The 19,998-nt window shown below is 37.1% G+C and overlaps 7 protein-coding genes, 1 long non-coding RNA gene and 1 pseudogene across 13 annotated transcripts; 4 read left to right on the top strand and 5 right to left on the bottom strand.

The window, feature by feature from the left end:
- Positions 1-33: 33 nt before the first annotated feature.
- AT3G57900 (import inner membrane translocase subunit Tim17/Tim22/Tim23 family protein) lies at positions 34-327 on the top strand (the record flags this gene model as incomplete). The annotated part of the gene is made up of 2 exons (NM_115652.1): positions 34-135; positions 223-327. 2 exons carry the CDS (start codon positions 34-36, stop codon positions 325-327), a joined length of 207 nt encoding a protein of 68 aa, NP_191349.1.
- A 195-nt stretch (positions 328-522) lies between these two features.
- Positions 523-4,533, bottom strand: AT3G57890 (Tubulin binding cofactor C domain-containing protein). Of its 2 annotated transcripts, NM_001203191.1 has the most exons (10): positions 3,831-4,524; positions 3,212-3,319; positions 2,983-3,123; positions 2,463-2,837; positions 2,273-2,377; positions 2,003-2,143; positions 1,461-1,664; positions 1,257-1,349; positions 1,051-1,162; positions 720-956 (listed from the first exon to the last, which is right to left on the bottom strand). In NM_001203191.1, the coding sequence occupies exons 1-10, from the start codon at positions 4,335-4,337 to the stop codon at positions 913-915; spliced, it is 1,830 nt and encodes a 609-aa protein (NP_001190120.1). In that variant the 5' UTR covers positions 4,338-4,524; the 3' UTR covers positions 720-912. The 2 variants fall into 2 exon arrangements, with proteins under 2 accessions (NP_567059.1, NP_001190120.1); NM_115651.3 differs by lacking the exon at positions 3,212-3,319 and having other exon boundaries at positions 523-956; positions 3,831-4,533.
- A 3,426-nt stretch (positions 4,534-7,959) lies between these two features.
- Positions 7,960-11,686, top strand: AT3G57880 (Calcium-dependent lipid-binding (CaLB domain) plant phosphoribosyltransferase family protein). Of its 4 annotated transcripts, none has more exons than NM_115650.5 (3): positions 7,960-8,340; positions 8,919-8,971; positions 9,052-11,670. In NM_115650.5, exon 3 carries the CDS (start codon positions 9,089-9,091, stop codon positions 11,408-11,410), a length of 2,322 nt encoding a protein of 773 aa, NP_191347.1. In that variant the 5' UTR covers positions 7,960-8,340; positions 8,919-8,971; positions 9,052-9,088; the 3' UTR covers positions 11,411-11,670. The 4 variants fall into 4 exon arrangements, with proteins under 4 accessions (NP_191347.1, NP_001327706.1, NP_001327704.1 ...); NM_001339897.1 differs by having other exon boundaries at positions 7,960-8,669; NM_001339898.1 differs by lacking the exon at positions 8,919-8,971.
- Positions 11,687-12,209: 523 nt separating this feature from the next.
- Positions 12,210-14,112, top strand: SCE1 (sumo conjugation enzyme 1). Its single transcript, NM_115649.3, has 5 exons — positions 12,210-12,566; positions 12,693-12,776; positions 13,264-13,416; positions 13,509-13,622; positions 13,715-14,112. Exons 1-5 carry the CDS (start codon positions 12,498-12,500, stop codon positions 13,775-13,777), a joined length of 483 nt encoding a protein of 160 aa, NP_191346.1. The 5' UTR covers positions 12,210-12,497; the 3' UTR covers positions 13,778-14,112.
- A 155-nt stretch (positions 14,113-14,267) lies between these two features.
- Positions 14,268-16,323, bottom strand: UVI4-LIKE (UV-B-insensitive 4-like protein). The gene is made up of 3 exons (NM_115648.5): positions 16,193-16,323; positions 15,531-15,888; positions 14,268-15,173 (listed from the first exon to the last, which is right to left on the bottom strand). Exons 2-3 carry the CDS (start codon positions 15,873-15,875, stop codon positions 14,787-14,789), a joined length of 732 nt encoding a protein of 243 aa, NP_191345.1. The 5' UTR covers positions 15,876-15,888; positions 16,193-16,323; the 3' UTR covers positions 14,268-14,786.
- Positions 16,324-16,681: 358 nt separating this feature from the next.
- Positions 16,682-17,129, bottom strand: AT3G57854 (annotated as a pseudogene). The gene has a single exon.
- A 657-nt stretch (positions 17,130-17,786) lies between these two features.
- Positions 17,787-18,231, bottom strand: AT3G57850 (uncharacterized protein; the record flags this gene model as incomplete). Its single annotated transcript, NM_115647.2, has 2 exons — positions 17,787-18,001; positions 18,144-18,231. The coding sequence occupies 2 exons, from the start codon at positions 18,229-18,231 to the stop codon at positions 17,817-17,819; spliced, it is 273 nt and encodes a 90-aa protein (NP_191344.1). The 3' UTR covers positions 17,787-17,816.
- A 380-nt stretch (positions 18,232-18,611) lies between these two features.
- Positions 18,612-18,917, top strand: AT3G09015. The gene has a single exon (NR_141502.1). It is a non-coding gene; the product is annotated as an other RNA (long non-coding RNA).
- Positions 18,918-19,320: 403 nt separating this feature from the next.
- AT3G57840 (Plant self-incompatibility protein S1 family) lies at positions 19,321-19,785 on the bottom strand (the record flags this gene model as incomplete). The annotated part of the gene is made up of 1 exon (NM_115646.1): positions 19,321-19,785. One exon carries the CDS (start codon positions 19,783-19,785, stop codon positions 19,321-19,323), a length of 465 nt encoding a protein of 154 aa, NP_191343.1.
- Positions 19,786-19,998: the final 213 nt, after the last annotated feature.

Here is a 19,998-nt window from a genome sequence, read left to right as displayed (position 1 = left end):
AAGGACTAAGCTTTATCGGTTGAAGAAATTATCATGGATCCTACAGAAATGAGATACTTGGAAGAGGAAAATGGAGCGATGATGAAGACATTCAAAGATGCTGTGACTGGTTTTGCAACTGGAAAGACGTCCCTCGTATTGAAAGAAACGTTGCTCTTCCAGGACTCATCAGAACGTTGAAGATGATGGGAAGCCACGGGCTGACTTTTGCTGCCATTGGAGGTGTTCATTGGTGTTGAACAGTTGGTGCAGAACTTTAGAGCTAAGAGAGATTTCTTCAATGGAGCACACATTACAATGACTAAAGTAGCAAGAACTCATTATTAGCTGGATCCTGCGCTCATGGATATCTCTGTTCCATCCCATGTCCTTCTGTTTTTGTATCTTGAGATGTTCATGTTATGTTGCATTGTTTGGATGTTTCTACGAATATGAGATTCTGCAAATATGAGAAATTTTGGAGCTCTAAAACTTCTTCAGAAATTTGCACCTACCATGGTAGTAGCCTAACTCTTGCGTCCACTTAAATCTATTTGACCAAGACAAGACTATCTATCAAAACAGTTTTGCTTACAAGTTATAACTTATAACAATTCAAGTCATCATGCTCTATTTGAAGATGAGATTTTCAATAGAGAAGGGAACAAAAACGATGGATTGAAATGTCAAGGAAAGAAAAGCAGAAATCAAGAAAACAATAATCTAAACGAAAGCTTTAAGAGAGTATTTCTGTGCAGATAAGTTACGTTGTGAAGTATTGGTTCCAAACTACAAATCACTGAATCAGGCTGATTTCTCTTTTTTCTTTTTTCTTTTGGTCTTGGGGTGGGGTTTCTTCACTAGCAATATGCCAAATATGATCGAAGGAGCTCTACATGAACAAGACACTTTCCGCTTGGTCTATTATTCTTATTAGTCACCTTGTAGGCAGTAGAGTTGCCTTATATTTCCAGATGCTGTCGCAACAAAAACATAGACTAAGTCAAAACCTAATGAATGATGCATATCAATAAAGTAAAGTAGGGATCGATTCAGAGAAAGTTTTCTTACCGTAAAGCCAGTCTTTGAAATAAACATGGAGTGCACTTGATAGCTCTCGTTTCCGGTTTTCTTCTAGAGGCGCCTCTTTTAACGATCGTCTTGTTTCTTCAAAGTTCTTAAGCTGATGACAAAAAAAATTGCAGATACAAGATCAGATATGGACAAAAATAACAAATGCATTTGTTTATCTGGTTAAGTATAACTTTAAAACATACGTTTCTCTGCTGAGCTGCCATATAAGCATCTGGCAATGGAAATGGATTGTCTTTCGTCGAACCAAGCTCCGCGCCGCTAAACCAGTTTGGGATCTGTGCCATTGTCATTGATACCACCGAAAAACACGTCATTAGATGCTTCATGACACTGAAAAGCATTCACCAATTATTGACGTAAATGTTAGACCCAAATAGAAAATGTACCAAAAAGTTTACGAACTGGTCAGGGTCTACAGAAGCAGCTGATTCAGCCTGTGCATCAGCAACACCGGCAGGATGTGACAGGGAGTCATGTGGATCCACAGCTCCCAGGGCCAATGGTTTGTCCCATTTGTTGATCGTTGGCTCAAGCCCTACCTCCCTCATGTGCTCTTCCAAATGAGAGTAAAATGTATTATATGGAGCGACCTGAAACAAAGTCAAATTGATGCCAGCACTTTAAAAATAGAAGCCCATAATCACTAGAAGCAATATCTGACAATGCCCGCACTCTTAAAAACCAGTAAAACCTTCTTGAGGAAAACATTTGACTAAACGTATCTAGCAGCAGTCTAGCCACCCCTCCAAGTTTGTTTCCACTAGACTTGATGACGTGTCCGAAACGGCTTATTAACCAAACTAACCAAACTAAATCTAGTAAAAAGTCTAGCCACTCAATTTTTTTTACCTTAATATCAGAAAGGTAAATAAGAGCAACATGACATAAAACTTGTAAATTAAACCACAATCTTAAAGAGAAGCTTCACCTGCAGTTTGTGGTTATCACCAACAATAAGTGGCCGCTGATTGACTCCCAAGAAGAATACACATTCACGACAATTGGCAATGCACACTCGTTTGGCAGCTACAATCACATGAACTCTTTCACAGTGCTCAACTTTTATTGCCTGCAGAAATAAATACGGAATTATGTTTGATACATCTTTTAATAAAAGTTGGCAGATATTATAACTTGTTAAATGTTGCTTTGACTATCTTCAGAAAAGATAAAGAAGGAAGAAGCATTGTTTCCATACCTTGCCAACAGCTCCCAAAACTATAGTAGTATCAGAACATCCGTGCACAGTTGCATATCGCAATGGTGCTAAAAGATAAATTACAGAATCATGGCAATTGACAACCTGAAAAATACACAAAACAAGGAGTTGACATGCTTGCACAGAGATTCCATGACTGGAAGAAAAACGGAACAAGGAACAGTCAGACCTTCACAGATCTACCCCTTAGATCGGAGGCTTGCTTAACAAGTGAAGTCTTGGAGACTCCCTCGATTAAACACGGGCCTCTAGTACTAGGTGCAACCTTGTTCGGAGCAGCACAAACATCTGACATCGCATCATCTTGATCGTTAGAAGGTCCGTTCTCTTTTCCAGAAATTCTCTCAGTAATGCTTTCTAAAGCGGAAGCTATGTTTTGCAGAAGCCAGTCATGCACTTGGGAAGCGGGGACTGGAACAGCGGGCATATCCGGATCAGAATTTGCAAAAAAAGGAGTAGCTTGGCTCAATGGAGATACATCAGATCCCTTATCACCAAACTGAACAAGAAAACGCAGATGCTCGAACGCCTCCATAGAGAAAACCTGAACGATATTGGACAAGAAAAAAAAAATTAACTTGTGTTCTCTTTCATTTCCTAAAAAATTCTTATTCCAACATCAGAATTTTATATTCTTGTAGCTTAGAACAGTGACACCCCCTGAGAATATAAGAAAGATTAGAACTTACCAATGATTCATCTCCTTCTCCCTCCACAGGCTCTGCAAGGAGAGAAATGATGTTTGCTAAATGTTTTTGCAGATATGACAACTGATGAGCTTCATCATCTGCCTGTGATGGCATAAATCGACGGCTGTTGCTGCGAACAAGCTGCAGAAATGATGAAAAGGAGATATAAATAACAATTTTAGCTCCAATAAAGTTGGTTCGACCCATGTGATGAGAAACGATAGAATACCAAAGAACAGTGACTGTAGAAAACACTGAAAAGCTTAAGATTATATGACTGTTTTCTAAAAGACTCAATAGAACATCCATACCACACAGGAAACAGAATATTACAGGACTGGAGACCCGAGTCAAAATTCAAGAACACACCAAGCATTATCACCAAATAAACCACGTGAAAGGACCAAACAAAATAAGGTACAACGGAAAAAGAATCAGATTCCGAACCACAAAACAAAGCAAGCTGGCGACTGTTTGACTTTAGTTAGTAAACTAACCAATTACCATTGCCCCAGAGTCATCAGAGAAAGGGGACTGGCAATTAAATACAAGTAAGCATCTTCCTCATTGAGAATTGTTACGAAACTATAGCCACCATCAATTCAATTAATCACCCAAATTTCCGACATTGCTTAACTCTAAGTTTCAGGTAAATCAAATGACTCAGAAAACTTAAACTTGCATTGCAAATTTTAGTTAAATACAATGCGAAATGGAAATAAGTTATTCTCTACCACGTTCCAATTCCATACTCGAGTACAACAGTTCCATTTCAATACCAAACAAATCGCAGGCGCTGGGATTGAGGCACATTATAATAAGAGGGCCAAAAAAAGTAAGAAACTTGCCTGAATTGGCGATAACGCAGACAAGTATCCATCAAAAGCTGAAGTCGATGGCCAAACATCAGCCACCGCTGCGGAGTCCTTATGCGTCCTAGGAAGCAACTTCTTATACGATTGAATGTACAGGAACAAAATAAGATCCCGCAAATCAGCTCCGACGGAATCAACTTCCTCAGGTTTCGCCCGAACCAGAGGGTCAGACTCGGAATGAAGCACCGAACCGAGAGTCTCGAGAACGAGACGCGCATGGTCGCCGGAGATCTGGAGAACGTCGGCGATTGCAGCCGATCCAACGCGGTTATTCGAAGCCGCATCGGCTAGCTTCTGCTTGACAGGGGCTAAGGTTTGGATCGGGTCGGTGAAAACGAGTTTCTGGATCGGGAGGAGTCCGTGCTCGAAAGACACACGCCTTGGATGGATTACTGAATTCGGATTCGTGCTCGAGTTTGGTTCAGGGTCGGGTGCTGAAGGTGGTGGTGATTGGTCGATGAGGTCTTGTTCTTCAGTCATGATTGATTCGTCGCGCGAGGTAGAGAGACAGAAGAGATAGAGAGAGACTGGTCCGGTGGTGAAGTTGCAGATCTTTCTTTGGGTGACGAATCATTTCATTGAAGGAGAAGAGCAGAGAGAGAGATGGTTACAGTGCGTGCACGTGTATGTTAGTAACGTACGCTTCGTTTCTTTGGTCGTTGGATTTACGAGTAGATTAACCTTTGATCTGAGCTATGACACGTCAGATGAACGGAGATAACATGTTAACTAAAGAGGCCCATTTGAGAATTGAATGCAAATCGCATTTAAGTTTTAGTTAGGCCATTGTTGCAATAAGTTAGGTCCTAAGCGTTCGTCAAAAGGAGAAAAGGTGATCATCACAACTCATAATTAGGTTTTACAATAGGGAAATATACTTGGTTACCTAAGTACTTGTAAGTTGTCACTGTTAATTAAAATTGTTAGAAGATTAGTGGGAAAAAGAGAGATAAAATTGGGAAGTTTAGGCCAAAAGAACTCATAACTCGCTTTCATTGCAATTTAAATATTGTCCGCTTGTTTAAGGAAAATGGTTTGCAATGGGTAAACATCGTTTAAATGAGACGGTTATGTTTTTTAGCAGTTACAGAAAAAGGCGGGTAGAAAAAAACGGTTAGAAAAGATGAACAACCTAAAATTAAACCAATTGGTAATATCGTTTAAATAAGGCGGTTATTTTATTTAACACTTACAAAAAAGACTGATAAAAAAAAACGGTTAGAAAATATATTAAAAGAAAAAATGATAAATAATTTAAAATGAACCGTTAAATAATAGTTATGATTAGTAACAAACGGTTAAACAGTAAAAAAAAAAAACTAAATTAAAATATTTAATAAATAACTAAAAATATTTAAAAAACAAAGAAAAACAAAACTCTTTAGTAAATAATTCAAATACATTACAGTTTTAAAAATCTAAGAAACGTTAAATAACTAAAATATTCCAATGGTGAACAAGAGAGGTTGCAAACTCACCTATTTTGTTTAAGCTTTTAACCGTTTGTTTCAATCACCTATTCTTACCACTCGTTTCATCCGTCTATTGCAAGCAATTATTTGATTGGTAATCAAACTAACGGTTGAATTTATCGCCGTTAAATAAATGTTATCAAGCTACTATTGGAATTCGGAAAGGGAACACTATCAACTTTTGGATTCTTAGGTTATCTCATTCATTCAGCTAGCTCAATATTCTGATTTGATTTGATTTGATCCGTTTCGATTCGGTATTTGATTTAATTTGATTCGAAAAATCCGAATATTCGTAAGATTTTGGAGCAAAGCAAATAGAAAAATATAGTATTCGTAAAAATCGAATCAAATAATAAATATTGTTTTTTAAAAAATCGAATATCCGCTTCGATCCGTATCTTTTTATATATATTAGAAAATATAGTATATCTATATATAGATATCATAAATAGTTTGTGTATTGTTGTCATTTTATGTTTTTATGTTAAGATGTTTGTTTGATCATTTTTTTTTATGTTATGTTTTGATCAATGGCATCAAAAAACTATCGGGTTTTAGTTTTGGAATTAGTTTGATAATATTTTGTTGACCGGTGATACCAACAACGGTTATGTTTGGTATTTAGAACTTATTTTAAAAGCACACGGAGACACCAATTAAGGAACGCACGGATAAATTTTTTGAATATATGATATAGTTATATAGTATACATATTTTTTTAATATTTAAATGTATCAAAGCGGATATCCGCAAATATCACAAAAAATTCCGGATATTCGAAATTCCGGATATCTGGAAATTTTCGAAGTAAAGCGAATCACAAAATCAAGTATTCGTTTAAAACGAATCGAATAACAAATATCATAATTTTTCCGGATATCCGCTTCGTGCCCATACCTAATTCTGAGTATAAAATTTAATATTTTTTCTTTATGTAAATACACAAAAAGTGACCATGAACCGTACAGTTTAAAATAGTCATTTTTCGACGAAACAATTACCGTGACGTTGTCTTTAAACCTCTGGAGAAAAGATTTACATATTTTTGATAACTGGTTAAACTTGTTTAACGCATTAATCATCTCTTAAGAAAAAGAGTTGTATATATCTCTCTTGTAGATGTGATAAGATATGGATTACAAACTGTCATCTTAGCAAATTTGTCTTCTTCTTTTTTTTTTATCATTTGTCTTCTTATTACACTTATCAAATTATAGTATTAGTTATGACCGTAGTGGGTGACTCGATCGTGGTAAACGTACGGTGGACTGAAATCCTTCAAGTCGAAGCTATACAAATGCGAGCAAAGCATGATCAACACGTGTCATTTGCAACGACTACCAATATCTTCTTTAATTTCTATCTTACTCTAATTATAAAATTAGATTATTGTCCGTGTAAAGTAGCTAATACTTTTGATTAAATTATGTCAAAATACTTGGAGCAGAAGCATTCTCTTAACTACTCGGTGGCACATCATAAAGCTAGAACGAAAAGTAAAAGACGGCCCTCTCAGCAATTAAAGGTGCCACGACCACGAGACCGTTTCGATACTAAATGATTATATACAAATACTGAAATATAGTTAGTACTTGTTATTTAGTTTAAGAACTGAATATACAAATCAACAGATCAAACATATGCAATTTAACTACTAATATAGTATATATGTCCAACTGCCCAAGTCTTGTTTCATAAAATAATGAAGAAAACTTTGGTGACAAATGGAAAAAGAACATTTTGTAAACTAATTATGTCTACCCAACATTAGTCGGTAGAAAGATAATCGCATTTTTGTAACAATTGCTCCGAAGTGTGGATGATTTCCATTTTATACCTAATAAACTAAAATACCAAAGCCACAAGAAGAGTTCGCTAACGCGTTTAAAACTTGTCGTCTATCTATATCCATTTGATAGTATACATTTTGGAATTTTACCCAGAGTTATTTTCTTCTGATTCACCTAAACGAATCATGATGGCTTTTACATAGACAGAAAATAAAAACTTGTTAAAAAGCAAAAGCAGTGACCATTTATTTGTTTGTTTGGATAAACGAAGATAAAAAAATCCTATATCAAGTAAAAAAAGCATGCACATGTCTAGATAGATAAAACACATAAATGTAGGAATTATGAATTCGGATCGTGATAGAGATTTAGACGTTTAAGGTAAATTTTGAAGGAAAGAAAGATAAAATAAAAATACTTATGTAGACAGACAACAAGATAAAACGAAATGGGACCCCCTAACTTATTTATTTCGTTATTGACCAGAAAAATTAACAAAAAATAGTAACGGGGTCCAGCAAAAAGCAAAACACGGCTTTTGTATAAATGTACGTATGCTTCACCCAAAACACTCGAGGATGAGGAATCCAATGACTTCTTCAATTCCATAGTGTTTTTCATTTCTTTTGAGTGGCCAGATCAATTGCACAATTATGCAATAGTTTGTCTGCTAAAATTCCATATTTAGTAAGTTAATAAGAGGGATTATTATAATTTTGTAAAATTTGACCACCGTTGAAAGATTACGCAGGACCGTCGTCTCCCACACGTGTGTAATGTAGGGTATTTCAAAACTGAGAGAAGTATGTCTTTGCGTGTTTTTATTTATAAATGGACCCCACCTCGATTTGGTATGCAACAGTGCCTCTCTTTTTTTTGTATTTCACCGAGTTAAAAAAAGAAGGAAACTGTAGAAAAAAGCAGAAGAAGAAGACGACGACAATAAAACACAAGAGAGAGAGCACACACAAATCCCTTCTTCAATGTTTATTTACTCTCTCCAGAACTTTCTTTTCCCAGTACTTCTCCTCTGCTTTTTATTACTTGTCTTCTTCTCTCTTTAATTTTTTATAAATTTAATTTTGGGTTGAAAAAAACGAGGAAGAAGAGAGGAGAGGAGACTCTTTCTTTTAGTATTTATTTATGGAGGAGGAGAGGAGACTGTCTTAATCGTTTCCGGGTCTCTTATTCTGATCCATTCTTCTCTCAAGATCTAAGGTTTGTCTTCTTTACCTTCCCTTTTTTTTTTTAATCTTCGTCTAACTGCTATTCCATGTATTTTGAGAATTTTATTGAGTAGAGGGTTCTCTTCGTTGTAACTTACTCTAATGGCTATTTTCTCCAACTCGCATGCTCTCTGCTTCTTCTTCTTTTTTTCCCTTTCCATGGTTTTATTTTCTCTCTGTCGTTTTCTGTGTTTGGTGTTGTCTCTCATTGAAATCGAGAAACAAAAGAAGGAAATTTGGGTTTTAAAATCTTCACCCACAGCGTAATTCGCGTTGCTTCATTGTCTTTTTGGTAGTTCTGTTTCCGAGAAGAAGAAAAAAGTATGTTTTCTCTCGATGAAGTTGCTTCATGAATATGTTTTTTTTTTTTTTGGATTCATGAATTTGTGCCGTTAGATTCTGCCTTGGAGATACTAACGAGGTTTTTTTTTGTTTAAGATCTAGAAAAAAAATATACGATGCTTTATTCGAGATTCTTTTTCAACTTTATTATTTCTCTGCATTTTCATCACCTACCCAAAACCTGAGTTTTTTCACTTAGCTTTCTTTGAAATGGTTGTGTTCTCTCAGATTTACTGATTTTGAAGTGGAGAAGAAATTAGTTGTCTCGACAAACCCCACTAGTAAGTTTTTTAACTCTTTTTTAAGCTAATATTGAATATGAATGTTTAATAATCGTTTTTGTGGTTTTGGAACTGTGTAGGAAACTTTGTTTAGTGTGTCTTCTTAAAGCCTGCAAGATGCAGAGACCACCTCCTGAAGATTTCTCCTTGAAGGAGACGAGACCTCATCTAGGTGGAGGAAAACTCTCTGGAGATAAGCTTACCAGTACTTATGACCTTGTTGAGCAAATGCAGTATCTCTATGTTCGTGTGGTTAAGGCAAAGGAGTTACCTGGCAAGGATATGACTGGTAGTTGTGACCCTTATGTTGAGGTTAAGCTTGGAAACTACAAAGGCACCACTAGGCATTTCGAGAAGAAATCTAATCCTGAGTGGAACCAAGTTTTCGCCTTTTCTAAAGATAGGATTCAAGCTTCTTTCCTTGAAGCTACTGTCAAGGACAAGGATTTTGTCAAAGATGATTTGATTGGTCGGGTTGTCTTTGATTTGAATGAGGTACCTAAGAGAGTTCCTCCTGATAGTCCCTTGGCTCCGCAATGGTATAGGCTCGAGGATAGGAAAGGTGATAAAGTCAAGGGAGAGCTTATGTTGGCTGTTTGGTTTGGTACTCAAGCTGATGAAGCTTTCCCTGAAGCTTGGCACTCTGATGCTGCAACTGTTAGTGGTACTGATGCTCTTGCCAACATCCGTTCCAAGGTTTATCTTTCTCCTAAGCTTTGGTACCTCAGGGTTAATGTAATTGAAGCTCAAGATTTGATACCAACTGATAAGCAAAGATATCCCGAGGTTTATGTGAAGGCTATAGTGGGAAACCAGGCGTTGAGGACTAGAGTATCGCAGAGCAGGACTATTAATCCCATGTGGAATGAGGATTTGATGTTTGTCGCAGCAGAGCCATTTGAGGAACCTTTGATCCTCAGCGTGGAAGATAGAGTTGCTCCAAACAAAGATGAAGTCTTGGGGAGATGTGCGATCCCGTTGCAGTATTTGGACAGAAGATTTGACCATAAACCGGTGAACAGCAGGTGGTACAATCTCGAGAAGCATATTATGGTCGATGGAGAGAAGAAGGAGACCAAATTCGCTAGCAGGATTCACATGAGAATATGTTTGGAAGGAGGGTATCACGTTCTCGATGAGTCTACGCATTACAGCAGTGATCTTAGACCAACAGCGAAGCAACTATGGAAGCCTAATATCGGTGTACTGGAGTTGGGGATACTGAATGCTACAGGTCTGATGCCTATGAAAACCAAAGACGGCCGGGGAACCACAGATGCATATTGTGTGGCGAAGTACGGACAGAAATGGATTCGAACTCGGACAATCATTGACAGCTTTACACCAAGATGGAATGAGCAATATACTTGGGAGGTTTTTGATCCGTGCACCGTTGTTACTGTTGGAGTTTTTGATAACTGCCATCTCCATGGAGGTGAGAAGATTGGAGGAGCAAAAGATTCAAGAATCGGGAAGGTAAGAATCAGGCTTTCTACTCTCGAGACTGATCGAGTTTATACACATTCATACCCTCTTTTGGTGCTCCATCCTAACGGAGTCAAGAAAATGGGAGAAATTCACTTAGCTGTGAGATTCACTTGCTCTTCATTGCTCAACATGATGTATATGTACTCACAGCCTCTCTTACCGAAGATGCATTATATCCATCCACTGACGGTTAGCCAGCTTGATAACTTGAGGCATCAAGCGACTCAGATTGTATCGATGAGGCTGACCCGAGCAGAACCACCTCTAAGGAAAGAAGTAGTTGAGTATATGCTTGATGTGGGTTCTCACATGTGGAGTATGCGGAGAAGCAAAGCAAACTTTTTCAGGATTATGGGAGTTTTGAGTGGGTTAATCGCAGTAGGAAAATGGTTTGAACAAATCTGCAACTGGAAGAATCCAATCACAACAGTCTTGATCCATCTCTTGTTCATCATCCTTGTGCTCTATCCCGAACTAATCTTGCCCACCATCTTCCTCTACCTCTTCCTCATCGGTATCTGGTACTACCGTTGGAGACCGAGGCATCCTCCTCACATGGACACACGTCTCTCTCACGCTGACTCAGCCCACCCCGACGAGCTAGATGAAGAGTTCGACACTTTTCCTACTTCCCGACCATCTGACATAGTCAGGATGAGGTATGACAGGTTGAGGAGTATTGCTGGTAGGATTCAGACAGTGGTAGGTGATCTAGCAACTCAAGGAGAAAGGCTTCAGTCTCTGCTAAGCTGGCGTGATCCGCGTGCAACAGCGCTCTTCGTCTTGTTCTGCTTGATTGCCGCAGTCATTCTCTATGTGACACCTTTCCAGGTTGTGGCTCTTTGTATTGGAATCTATGCTCTGAGACATCCGAGGTTCAGATACAAACTACCATCCGTTCCTCTCAATTTCTTCAGAAGGCTTCCTGCAAGAACTGATTGCATGCTCTGACCTGCAAAAACTGCTTCCAATACCGAAGAAAACTTCTATAAGACTTGTAGTTTGTTCTTGTTAAAAATATCATGATGACTCTTTTTAGTTTGTTCATTGTTAAAAATGTCATGATGACTCTTTTCTTGGTGATGGTGATGATGTATCCGTCTGTCTTTTAACATTATTAAGACTTTTGTTTGAAAGTAGTAAAGAAGTATCTTGTGTGGTTTTGATGTTCTTGTCACTGGTTAGTAAGTCATAATCTATGCCTCTCTGGTTTTTGTGTTTTATCACTGGAGCTTTAGGAGTTTGGTGCCATTGGGTTGGTTGCTGTTGAGATTAGAGGTTGTCACAGTTTGGTCTAATGGTCAAATACAAGTTTCAAGAAAAAACCATTTTTCTAATACATCCAAAGTTGGTTATAACCAAAAAAACTATCATATTGGGAATATATGTTCGCTAAATAACATTCTTACACAAAAATTCATTGAAAGCTTTGATATTTTATTTTTTTTCCGACCATTCTGTTTGACAAATGTTTGCCAGGTGAGATACTTTTATTCTAGAAAGACCAACCATTAAGAAGAAGAGGGGAATAATTAAAGCAAGCTTAAGAGTTAAGAACACAAAGTAAATGGGCCCAGATATGGTAATGGGCCACGTGACAAATGGGATGATACGTTATGGCAGAGAAAGAATCTTTTGGTAGCTTTTTTGGGTATCATCGCGTAGGTTTCACGCCACATTTATCCATTGACTTTTTCATTACGTCTTTTCATTTATTTTATGATATAGTAGATAATAATTATACCTGGTTAAAATTTAATAATTGACCGGTCAATAACCATTAAAGTGGAGGAAGTAGGACGAAAGGACATTTATTCGCCGCGAAATCTGGACCGTACGATACTCCGATTACCCTTCTAAAGCTTTAACATAGGGGTACATCTGTAACTTCACATTCCATCTTCCCCCAATCTCCTATTTGTGTCTTCTTCGAGTTTATATATAGAGAGATAGAGATTGGAGAGCGAGCGAGACAAATCAGAAGAGAGAGATTTAGATATTGTAGAGTGAGATTCTAAAGAGAGAGAGAGAGAGAGATATGGCTAGTGGAATCGCTCGTGGTCGTTTAGCTGAAGAGAGGAAATCGTGGAGGAAGAATCATCCTCATGTAAGTGATTTCGTGTCTTCTATTTCTCCAAATTCGTGATTTTGATTTATGGGTTTTGGGTTTCTGTTGATTGTTCATGGTCTCTGATTACTGATTGGGTTTCTTCTTGTTGATGGTGAAATTTAGGGTTTTGTGGCAAAGCCGGAGACGGGGCAGGATGGAACTGTGAATCTAATGGTGTGGCATTGCACTATACCTGGTAAAGCTGGGGTAAGTATCAATCGTGAAATTAGGTTTCTTCAGTTTTCTTATTCCTCTGCTTGTTTTCTTCTGGTTTGTATTAGTAGCAACAAAAAAGAGATTGAAATTAGGGTTTATTGATTTGGGCTAAAGTCTTTGTTTTTATCATCTTCTGATTCTTAGTTCTTCAAAGTTTTAAGCTTCACCAGTCTCTTCCCTTCTTTTTCTTTGTGATTCTGTTTGATGATTCTCTCATATTTGCTTACACATAGAGCCGTGGAAGATTATCTAATATGAATGTTAGTGGGAAGAGTAGCTGTGTATCTATCTCCTTGTTTATCTTGTATGATGTTTTTTTATTGGTGCATATGATTTTGGTCTTGAATACGACATTGAAACTGAACTCTGCTGTGTATCTTACTTTGACATGGCTAATAAGAGTGTTACTGCAAGAGCAATTGCTAATATCAATCTTTACTGTTGTTTATAGCTAATTTTACATGTTTCTCTGCTGCAGACTGATTGGGAAGGTGGATTCTTTCCATTAACGATGCACTTCAGTGAGGATTATCCGAGCAAACCTCCGAAATGTAAATTTCCACAAGGGTTTTTCCACCCTAATGTCTATCCATCTGGAACTGTCTGTCTCTCTATCCTTAACGAGGATTATGTAAGTACTCTACTGTTTCTTTCTTTGCATTTCTCCATGAGCAAAAGCCAGCTTTATCCTCAAGCTCTCTTTTGTTATGTGTATATCCATAGGGATGGAGACCAGCCATCACCGTGAAGCAGATTCTTGTTGGTATTCAGGATTTACTTGACACACCGAATCCCGCTGACCCTGCACAGACAGATGGTTATCATCTCTTCTGTCAGGTACATTTAGAAATGAAAACTCTAAACACAATATTAGGTTTTGAAACATAGGAAGGAACTAAGTCGAGTGATTGTTGATGATTATTGTGCAGGATCCAGTTGAGTACAAGAAAAGGGTGAAGCTGCAGTCCAAGCAGTATCCTGCTCTTGTCTAAAACCTCAAAAAAGAGAACGCACCAAAACTGATGACAAGCTCTGAATATTTTCTCGTCTTGTGTCATTATGTTTAGATGTCATTGGGTGATTGAAAACTCCTCATTTTGGCACCTTAAGACACTGGAATCTATTTATTTTCGAAAAAAAACTCTTCTTTCTCTATTTAACTGTTAATATTCTTGGTACTGATTCAGTTGGTGTTGCTTCTATATAATACATAATTATGTTCTCTGGTCGTTCATGAGTGTTGTCCAAATTCTACTAAGTGAAATATGAAGTCTTCATTCCATAGAGTAACGAATCTTAGTTGTGAATCTAGAAATACATATATTTCTAACTTGAAACTACGCTTAACACTTGAAAGTCAAAATCTTACTCCTCTAAAATTTATACTCCACTGATTTTAGACTTTTGAAGTAGTATTAGTGCTTGTTAGTAAATTGTTTGCTACTTGGAACATTTTTTGTCAATGATTGAGATAGAAAGCTTGGAATATTTAACAGAACTTGGAATTTAGCTACGAAATCAAGTGTGCAGAAAGAGATAGGCAAACACCGTATGTCAACAGTTACAAAGCAATAAAACCAAACATTCAATACTTATATACAACTCAATTATTGAAAGTCAACAACAAGCCAAAATCGTCTACAAGTGATGACACTTCAGATATGAAATGTGTGAACTATTATAATCTTTCCTATGATATCATCATCAGCAGATGATTCCTGATCTATTCTATCATCAGAACAATGATTTTCCAAAACGAGTATCCTATAAAATCGTCAAAAGATGATTGACGCTTCTAATAAAATCATCAGAAAATGATACAAGTCTAAGAAACCACCGAACTTGTGAAGATATGTCATTAGAGGATGACCTGTAGATCCATCTATGATATCATAAGAAGATGATGTACTCACTGTGCAGGAACCTTTAAGCAGATATACCTCTATGGTCTCTTCTCCTAAGTAAGGATCATCGCATCTGGTCTCTTCTCCTAAGTAAAGATCATCGCATAGTCATTAAAGTCCGCACCCTCTTCTCCCGCTCTTCCCTTTTAGCTTGAGGAGTGCTCTTCAACTTCTGGATCTCCGCCATCACAATTTTCTCAACTTTGTCAATAGAATTGAGTAGCTTCTTCTCGGGTGTGATGAAGCCAGCTTCTTCCTCAGCTATCTCTTTAGTGATGTCAAGTAACATCTTTTGAACTTTAGCAGTTGATGGTGGGCAACTACGCTTGAATCCCACAGATGGTCCAGGAGTGACCATCGAGCATTTGTGTTCTCCTGACAGTGGTACTGGAGATTCAAGAACACCAACTTGTCGATGAGTTGGGATCTCAATAACTCGGCCATCGTCTCCTCCAGTCCCAGCTCCTCTTCTTCTCTCAATAGCCTGTAGTTCAAGAGTGTCAACAGAATAAATCGCCAGGCTAAGCAAGCCTTAAGGCAACAAATCTATGTGATAAAACTTATACAGATAGGCTAAGCAAGCCTGCTATGATCAATAATAAACAGAAACGCTTTAACAAACCAAACCTATCAGTAGCAGATTCCTAATTCAGCTCAAAAGAAGGATTACAAAAACCAATGGGGAAACTTAGACTCAGAGAAACCATTTTCCATGTGCTACACCACAAACAAGAGAGATCCCAAACATTTAACCAAGCTGCAAAGCAAAACCCATGCCAGACCAAAACTGATTATACAAAGAAGAATCAACAGGAAAACACAAAAGAGCTTGTCAATTTACCCGCACAATATGAGTTATGTCGCGTAGAGGTGTTCTTGGATACCAAGAAGGCAACAAACCACCACCTCTTCCACGCCTAGCGGTCACTATGGGCATATTCTCTCTTCCCTGTGGCAATCTAAATGGAGTGTGACCACCTCTGCCATTACCAGGCCTCCATGTAGTGAAATTGCCTCTCACAAGCCCGCCCGTTCCACCAATAGACCCAATATCTGGATTCACCGGAGATTCAATCAAACTAAGCCGTGAATCTGGCTCGTCAAGTAAAATACCATGTCTCCGTCGGTTGGCAAATATAGTCGAGTAATCCACAGGCCTCTCGGTTCGATCTCTTGCTTCTGGCATTTTGATAACGTCGCTGAAACAAACAACAACATAGATTCAATTAGAGACTGAAACATCAAAACTGAATGAAGAAACCCTAGGGTTTTACCCAGAAATCAAATCGTTCATTTCTCCTTAAAAATCAACCCCAAAATTTCCAGAATAATATATCAAGAAACGGAGAACACAACCAAAGGTTATCACAAACAATCCCAAAATGAAATCACAAATCACCCGATTCCAATTTCAAATCGAGTCACAAGAACACCGGTAAACCCCACCCTAACGTCTATAAACGCAATCAAATAGAAGAAGAAACACCATGGATTTGTGTTTACCTTTGAATCTTCAATAAAGCTATTGATAAACTCCAAAACTGTGTAGAGAGACAATGAGAGAGAGAGAGTGAGAGAGAGAAGAGAGCTTTCTTGGGGAGAGTGACGATCTGGGCAATATTTCAAGGTCGCCTCCTGAGCGGGATTATAATGAGGAAACAAATCCGAAGGCACTGGCACGTGCGGTAGAAGGCTCTCTCACACGTGTGCGAAACAAATTTCAAATTTTGCATCACAGGCGGGATCAACGCTTAAAAAAATCGTCTCCTTGTCTCTGAGATTACATTTTTACCCTTGTAAAACCTAATGCAAATAACCGAGTAAAGTTTGTCTGTGATCAAAGCCTACCTGAGTTTCTCTACGCCTTACCGATCCAACCGTTCAACGGCACAGATCTTACCGTTACATATTGCATAATAAGAACATGAGTTCAGATAGTAATTTTTTTTGTATATAACTATTATCAGTTTATCACCATATATAATATGTTTATTAGTCCCAAGCATAACAAAGATCATATTCTCGAGTCTGTGCATCAAGAGCACAAGCTCCATACACTATGATGGACCAAAATCAGTTTCAGCACTGATATTTGTCAATATTATCTCTGCTATCTTTATAAATAGTAATACGTTGTGCTTTATGACCAAATATAAACATACAAACGTTACGAGTTAGTCCCCGTAAACTTTTCCTAAACTGAACGAATTCCGTCGTACGCCCCGGTAAAAATACTTGGTCTTAATAATTCCCATTACTACGACAACTAGAATTTAGCACCAAACCATCTCCGATATCGTTTGTGATGTATACATATATTTTCAAAAGAAAAATCCGATTTGAATATATTCTCACCCATCACTACACCGTTTTGAGATAATGCTACTTTCATAAGCAAGGATAGTATCACAAGCATTATCAGTTTTCTATGGGAAGCCATCTTTTCTCTTCTTTATGTTATGGTTTGCAATGTTTCGTTGAGGTTCGTTTTCTATTCATATATTTATAGGCTTGTTAATGAATTTGTTTAGACCATGTTAAGTTGTAACGTACCGTGCGTTAACTTAAAACATTGACTTGCTAGCTTGGGGGTTTATGATCTAATAACCGTTTTGCATTCTATTGAAACACACATTATTGTTAATGCTACCATTAAAAAATCTAATTGTAGGTTAAAGGCTTAAAGCGACTTGATTTGTTATTCTAGAAAGAGGGTCAAGGCTTATATGTTAAACCCAAGAAACAATAAAGTACTTTCCTTCATCTATAACAAATGTACAACAAAGGAGAGTGACATGATGATCAGGATCCCTAAACCCAACAACATGCCAAAAAGATACTACTCACTCATATAGAATCAAAACATGATGGTGCATGAATTTTACAGTCAACGGAATTGCAAAATTTCTAACTTACTTGCTGAGTTACCTCAAAACTAGCCGATTTGATACGGCCGTGACTCAAAAATTATACAGTCCGATTATATTAAATACGTTGTATCATTCAACTGGAAAATTAACCAGTATTAGTTCATCACCCTTTAATTATTATCATCATATAAAGAACAATATATTACTGGTTTATTTATCCCAAGCATAACAAATGTCATATCTTCCAGTATGTGAATTTAAGGCACAAGGTCCATTCCTTCTGATGGTCCAAAAACAGTGTCTGCACTCATATTTGTGAATATTATCTCTGTTATCTTTATAAATAGTAAAATGACGTATTTGTCTTTCATTCCCAAATCTAAATTGACAAACATAGCGAGTTCCTCCCCAAAACCTTTTCCAGAATTGAACGAGTAATCTCCTACGCCACGGTAAAACTAATCCTCGGTAACGATCAATCGAATTTCCGTTAAAATAACAACTAGAATGCAAGTCCACATCACTTTCGTTTGAGATGTATACAAATATTTTCGGAAACAATTCCCATTTGAATATATTCTTACCCATCACTACACCGTTTTGAGATAATGCTACTTTCATGAGCAACGACGATAGTATCACAACCATTATCAGTTTTCTTTCGGAAGCCATCTTTTTTTCTTTTGTTTTATGGTTTGCAATGTTTCGTTAAATGAGTATTTATATTGTGAATGTATTTTTCTTAGACGGTGTTAGCTTGTAACTGACGACTGTGCCTTAACTTATAACACTGGCTACCTTGGCTGTTTCTAAATTAAAGGAAACAAAAAAAAAACATTAGTATTCATCTAATGACCGTTTTGTATTCTCTTGAAACACACATCATTGTTAATGCTACATTAAAAGATCTAATTGTAGGTTATGTTAAAGCGACTTGATTTGATATTCTAGAAAGAGTGTCAAGGCTTAAATGTTAAACCCAAGTAACAAGAAAGTATCTTCCTTTATCTATTACAAATGTACAATAAAGGACAGAGGCATGATGATCAGGATCCCTAAACCGTACAACATGCCAAACAGATACTACTCATAGAGAATCAAAACATAATGGTGCATGAATTTTACACAACAGAATTGGAAAATTTCTAACTAACTTTCTAAGTTACTTCGAAACTAGCTCAGTCCGATTTGATACTGCCAAGACTCTCAGACACTAATCTCATCCTCGGACGAACCTCTGGATCCATTTCCGTGCAGTTCAAGGCAACATGAATGGCTGCAATAACTTGCTTATCTGCGTCTAAAATCTCAGCCACCCAGTTTCCTCACAACATGCACAAGTTCTTCTCCAATCGCCATTGTTTTTATAGGAAGCATTGGGCAAACGGCCAGTCAACAACTCCATTAGGACAACCCCGAGATAGTAATTTTCAAATGGGTCAATGAGATTCTTTTTTACAATAAGACTTTCATAAAAGCTAATAACGTTAATTGGTCGGAATTCAAGACTTAAGAAATGTATTATTGATTTCTCCAATATTAATTAACAAAAGTCATACTCCGTATTATATCATGTTCTAAATCTGTAAGTGGGTGGTATTGGTAAAATTTCTTAGCCCACACCACAACACATATTCACTAAACCATTGCCTAATAATGAACATGAGTTCAAATATTAACTTTGTTATCATATACTTATTATCATCATATAAACAACAATATATATATATATATATATATATATATATATATATAATTGGTTTATTTATCCCAAGCATAACAAATATCATATTTTCCAGTATGTGAATTAAGAGCACAAGGTCCATTCCTTCTGATGGACCAAAAACAGTGTCTGCACTGATATTTGTCAATATTATCTCTGATATCTTTATAAAGAGAAAAACGATGTATTTGTGTTTCATCTCCAAATCTAAATTCACAATGATAGCGAGTTCGTCCCCAGTAAGTTTTCCTGAATTCAGCGAATATTTTCATACTCCCTGGAAAAAAGTCTCTAATACGACGATACCCATTTCTGCTAGTATAACAACCAGAATGTAGCACCAAACCACCTCCGATATCGTTTGTGATGTATACAGATATCATTGGAAAAAATTCCCATTTGAATATACTCTTACCCATCACTACACCGTATTGAGATAATGCTACTTTCATGAGCAACGACGATAGTATCACAACCATTATCAGTTTTCTTTGGGAAGCCATCTTTTATTCTTTATTTTATGGTTTGCAATGTTTCGTTACGAGTATTTATATTGTGAATGTATGTTTTTAGACCATGCTAAGTAGTAACCGACTGTGCGTTAACTCTAACATTGGCTAGCTTGGTGGTTTCTAAAACCATTAGTATTATTCACCTGTTTTATGATCTAATAACCGTTTTGTATTCTCTTGAAACACACATCATTGTTAATGCTA

This window comes from Arabidopsis thaliana, chromosome 3 (genome assembly GCF_000001735.4).
Source record: "Arabidopsis thaliana chromosome 3, partial sequence".
NCBI classification, from domain to species: domain Eukaryota; kingdom Viridiplantae; phylum Streptophyta; class Magnoliopsida; order Brassicales; family Brassicaceae; genus Arabidopsis; species Arabidopsis thaliana.
Note: the sequence above shows the minus strand (reverse complement) of the source record. Positions and strands in the feature narration are given on the sequence as shown.

Coding starts and splice junctions, on each gene's coding strand:
- AT3G57890 (NM_001203191.1), bottom strand. CDS start 4,337: ATGACTGAAGAACAAGACCTCATCGACCAATCACCACCACCTTCAGCA. Junction 2,838..2,982: donor GAGAAGGAGATGAATCATTG/GTAAGTTCTAAT, acceptor AATATCGTTCAG/GTTTTCTCTATGGAGGCGTT. Junction 2,378..2,462: donor TAAGGGGTAGATCTGTGAAG/GTCTGACTGTTC, acceptor TGTATTTTTCAG/GTTGTCAATTGCCATGATTC.
- AT3G57880 (NM_001339896.1), top strand. CDS start 9,089: ATGCAGAGACCACCTCCTGAAGATTTCTCCTTGAAGGAGACGAGACCT.
- SCE1 (NM_115649.3), top strand. CDS start 12,498: ATGGCTAGTGGAATCGCTCGTGGTCGTTTAGCTGAAGAGAGGAAATCG. Junction 12,567..12,692: donor GGAGGAAGAATCATCCTCAT/GTAAGTGATTTC, acceptor GGTGAAATTTAG/GGTTTTGTGGCAAAGCCGGA. Junction 12,777..13,263: donor CTATACCTGGTAAAGCTGGG/GTAAGTATCAAT, acceptor TCTCTGCTGCAG/ACTGATTGGGAAGGTGGATT.
- UVI4-LIKE (NM_115648.5), bottom strand. CDS start 15,875: ATGCCAGAAGCAAGAGATCGAACCGAGAGGCCTGTGGATTACTCGACT. Junction 15,174..15,530: donor ACATAACTCATATTGTGCGG/GTAAATTGACAA, acceptor CTTGAACTACAG/GCTATTGAGAGAAGAAGAGG.